Source organism: Penaeus monodon, chromosome 13 (genome assembly GCF_015228065.2).
Source record: "Penaeus monodon isolate SGIC_2016 chromosome 13, NSTDA_Pmon_1, whole genome shotgun sequence".
Lineage (NCBI taxonomy): Eukaryota > Metazoa > Arthropoda > Malacostraca > Decapoda > Penaeidae > Penaeus > Penaeus monodon.
In genome coordinates, this window is record NC_051398.1 from 27,466,911 (window position 1) to 27,471,910 (window position 5,000).

The window sequence follows — 5,000 nt, forward strand, 5'->3', positions numbered from 1 at the left end:
GAGTCCAATGCTTTTTCATTCTGTGCATACAACTTTAGGTCATCCATAAAAGATAGTTAACCTAATCTCCACTCTTAGATAATTCGTATCCTACCTTTGACTTCTTCAATATGTGGGTCAAGGGAATCAATGCAGTTACAAACAGCAAAGGAGAGAATGTATCCCCTTGGAAGATTCCTCTCTTGATCTTTACTTCTCCGAGCACTTGTTCTCCGCATGTTAGTTCTACTCGCCAGGTTTTCATATTTTCCTCAAGAATCTGCCTGGGCTGTTCATAAACCCCCACATCTTTCAGGCACTCCAGAATCCATGAATGGGGGATCATGTCGTACACTTTGCGGTATTCTATCCACCCCATAGCAATCCCTTTCTTCCTTTGCTTAACCTCCTTTAGTATAATTCTATCAATATATAGCAAGTCATGCGTGCATCTTGATTTACCGCTACACCCTTTCTGCTCTTCAGGTAACAGTGATCTTGAATCCAGATGTCTGTATCTTCCATTAGCAATTATTCCTGTCGGCAGTTTCCATAGTAGCAGTAGGCAAGTTATTGGCCTATAGTTACTCACAGTATTTCCTTTCTCTTTGTCTTTCTGTATCAAGATCGTCCTCCCTTTGGTCATCCAGTTAGGTGTCCCATCCCCCAGGCACTCTTCAAGGTGTTTTCTGGGGGTTTTATGCATGCTTTTGATGTTTTTTCAGCCAGCATCCTTGTACCCCATCAGGGCCTGTGCTTTCCAGTTGGGTATCTTTCTCAGCACTTCTTGCACTTTCTTTTCTGTGATGGTTAACCTTCCTTGCTCTAAGGTGTTTCCCCTCATTTCATTCTTGAATTCCCCTAGCCATTCAGCTGATATATTGTGCTCTTTCTCTACTCCCCAAATTCCTTCTTATAACTCCTTCGCTGCTTCTGCATCTAGAACATCATTTGCTTCATGTTGTCCACCACTGTTTTATCTATCTGTAATAGCCTTTATTCTTTGTAATATTTCTTCTTTCACGGCGGCATGTCCTATCTGTGTGATCTTATTCAACAAACAATTTCTATGCTTATTTTTATCTTCTTCTTTTCAGTCAACATATTCACCCGACAAAGATCTTTGTTCATCCCCTTCACTCGTCCTTCAAGTCTTCCTTCCCACTATGGTTCTCTTTCGGCATTTCGATTCGGCTTCTTTAGTACTGACTAAACTCCCTGACTAAAACTGCACCTGCATATATGAGATTATTTTTATCCGTTATGCTGTTTGTTTTCATTTTCACTAACAGGGTATCAACTTTTTGGACCGCAAATTGCAGTCTTCCCTTTTCTACTCCTTGCAAAGATGGTAATCTCACTCTCACTTTGATTGTTTGATAAAATGTTATCTAGGCACTCGATCAGTCCCTTCTCTGCGTCATTTAAACTGCTTTCGTCATTAACATCGATCATTTTCATTTTTCTTTACTCTTCATCCCATAGCAACATCATCTACTGTATCAACTTCCACTTCTTCAAGTATCACTCCCTGTTCTACGTCCTCCACGTTTCTTCTAATCTCTTCAAGATCGAGATCGGAGAGCCTTTTTTTTCTTTTTTTTCTTCACAATGTTGTTTTTCTGGTCCATTAGCCTCTGTTCAGTTACAAGGAACATTTCCTTTTCAATCCAACGTCTATGCATTCTCTTCCGATATCCATTCAGTCTTGGATCACTCTGGTAGTAGCATTCCATAAGTATTCTGTGATCTTCTTGAGACAATTTTCTTCCTTGGATCCTTGGAGCAGGAGCTGGATGACGTTCGGACCCACCTGCTCTTCCATGGGACCCATGCCAGACGAAAGATCCAGTCTTATTCACACCGTTTTTTTTTTTTTTTTATCAATTGTAGATATTACACTCATAATGGGGGTAGTGGAGATAAGGTGCCACAACCACCAGTACTTTTATCGAGATACCATCTTTAGGGGGGACGCCAACCAAGACCTAAGAGTCCTCCCTACCCATGAGACAGATTAGCCCCCGCCGGACGCTAACCCGGTACTTCATGGTCTCGGGGGATTATTATTATTATTATTATTTTATTATTATTATTATTATTATTATTATTATCATTACATTATTACTATTATTATTACTATTATTATTATTATTATTATTATTATTATCATTACTACTATAATTATTATTATCACCATCAGTTATATTATGATCATTATTAATGTTATCATTATTATCATCATAATTATTAGTAGTAGTAGTAGTAGTAATATTATTATTTTCATTGCTATCATTATCATTATCATTATTATTGTTGTTGTTGTTGTTGTTGTTGCTGTTATCATTATTATTACAAATATCAGTATTATTATCATTGTTATTATTGTCATTATTATTGCTATTATTATTGTTATCATTACCCATACTTTTATCACTATTACTGTTTTTATCATTATCATTTTGTTATTATTTTTATTATCCTCATGTTATTGTTATTATTATTATCATTATTATAATTATAATTTTTATTATTATCGTTGTTGTTATTATCATGATTGTTTTTATTATTATCATCGTTGTTATTATTGTCATCATCGTTTTGTTGTTATTATTATTATTATTATTATTATTATTATTATTATTATCATTATTATCATCATCATCATCATCATCATCATCATCATCATCATCATCATCATCATCATCATCATCATCATCATCATCATCATTATTACAATTATCATTACAGGGTCTACCTGGAATTCCTGGAAAACCTAGAATTCCAGCATTTTAATTTTCCCGGTCTGAAAAAACTTGGAAAAGTGAATTTTCAGAAAGAAATCCTGGAAAAGTCATGGAAATTTACATTGTGTGACTTTTTTTTTCATCGCCATTTTCATGAAAAGAGTCTGTGTCATGATACAAAATGCAAAGAGTCATAGTTTCATGTTACACCCTAGGTTTAGATTATTTTTGTTTTGTCACACACTTCCGTGGACCGTGGTCACGTCAAATCATGGTCAAATAATAATCGTTCATTGCAACTATCACGTGTTTTTTTAAGTAAATTCAAAATGTTGCAGTTGTATTTCGAAGAAAGACTGAATTCTACCTCATTTGTGGTTTATATAAGCTGAGAAAGATCATGATGCACGCTACAAGTAGATTGAATGACGATACTTTTCCAAGCTATGAAGATGCAGGATTTCATTTTAGATATTTTCGTATAGATCAAGCTCGAATTGTTTCTTCAGTTATAAGGTAGGTAAGTCTATTGTGTTTATTAAGCGCGCCCCGGCACATAGATACTTGGACCTCGGCGCATAAATGTGTAGCTTTTTGTGCTATGATAGCATAGCACACGGAACAGTATTCTCCATCGAAGTTAGCACTGGGTTTATCAGTTTGCCACAGCTATTACATGTACTGGCGTGCTACATTTTGTTTAAAATACATCCTTGAAAAATATTTTTTGGACTGGAGAAATCCTGGAAAAGTCAAGGAAGAACTCTGCATTATTATTATCATTATTATTATTATTATTATTATTATTATTATTATTATTCTTTTATCATCATCATTATTATTATTATTATTTATTATTATTATTATTATTATTATTATTATTATTATTATTATTATTATAATTATTATTATTATTATCACTATCACTACCATTATCATTATTGTCATTATCATCACATGCATCGTAATCATTGTAATTAGTATTATCAGTTTTGTAATTATTATCATTATTATTGTCATCATTGATATTATTGTCATTATTATTTTTATCATTGTTATCACTATTATTATTATTTTCATTATTGTTATTGCTATTATAATTATTGTTATTATATCAGTATTATTAGAGTCATTATCATTATTATCGTTGTTTTTATGAAAATTAGCATTATTATCATTATTGTTATCAACGTTTTAGATGACAACTCACTATGACTGTTTGTTAAGCAACGCATTTTCCTCCTTCCTCCTAATCTCTCTCCCTCTTTCCTTGACAGGAGTCCCAGAGTGCCACAAGGGCGTGGCACTGACATGCGTGGTGTCCCCATTAGATAGGAGGAAAGACAGATGCATTGCCGCCCGGAACATCTGCGACGGATTCAACGACTGCCACAACGGAGAGCAGGTGTCGGACGAGTACGGTTGCCGTGAGTGTCACCTGTCATGTCGGTTCCTTTCATGTCGGTTCCTGTCATGTCGGTTCCTGTCATGTCGGCTACTGTCACGTTGTTCGCGGTTATGTTCTCTACAGAATCAGGCACTATCTCCTCTGTGACTAGGATATTTTATGTATTGCTACGATTATTATTACTATGGGAAGATGAAGATGATGATAGTTATAATGACATGACGACCACAGTGATGATGATGATAATTATGTTTATGATTATAATGAAATGCTGTTGCTTGCATCGATGATGGTGGGAAGGAGAATGGTGATGATAACGCAGTTTTTGCTATTATTAATCATGTCCTTTATCATCACAAGTTGTATTACCATCTCCATTGTCGTTGCTATTCTTATAATTATCCTTTTTGTTGTCTGTCATTACTTTCTATTATTTGTATATTCATTATGACGATAATTATCATTATCAACAGTATCATTATCATTAGTACTAATATTATTATGATTACTATTCTTTATTATTATTATCATCACTATTATTACTATCATTATTATTACTATTATTATTATCATTATTATTATTATTATCATTATTATTATTATTATTATTATTATTATTATCATTATTATTTTATTATTATTATTATTATTATTATCATTATTATTATTATTATTATATATCATCATCATCATCATCATCATCATCATCATCATCATCAATCATCATCATCATCATCATCATTTCATCATATCATTATCATATCATCATCATATCATAATCATTATTCATTATCATTATCATTATCATTATCATTATCATTATCATTATTATTATTATTGTTATTATATTATATTCATTACTATTA

At 32.9% G+C, this 5,000-nt stretch overlaps 1 protein-coding gene across 1 annotated transcript in view; it reads left to right on the plus strand.

Annotated features, from left to right (window-relative positions):
• Positions 1 to 5,000, plus strand: part of LOC119579910 (G-protein coupled receptor GRL101-like) — a gene marked incomplete at its 3' end in the record, with an annotated part of 226,482 nt that overhangs the window by 168,533 nt on the left and 52,949 nt on the right. The window contains exon 8 of the mRNA XM_037927756.1: positions 4,004 to 4,153. Coding sequence (XP_037783684.1) covers positions 4,004 to 4,153 — 150 coding nt within the window. The remainder of the gene's footprint in view (positions 1 to 4,003; positions 4,154 to 5,000) is intronic.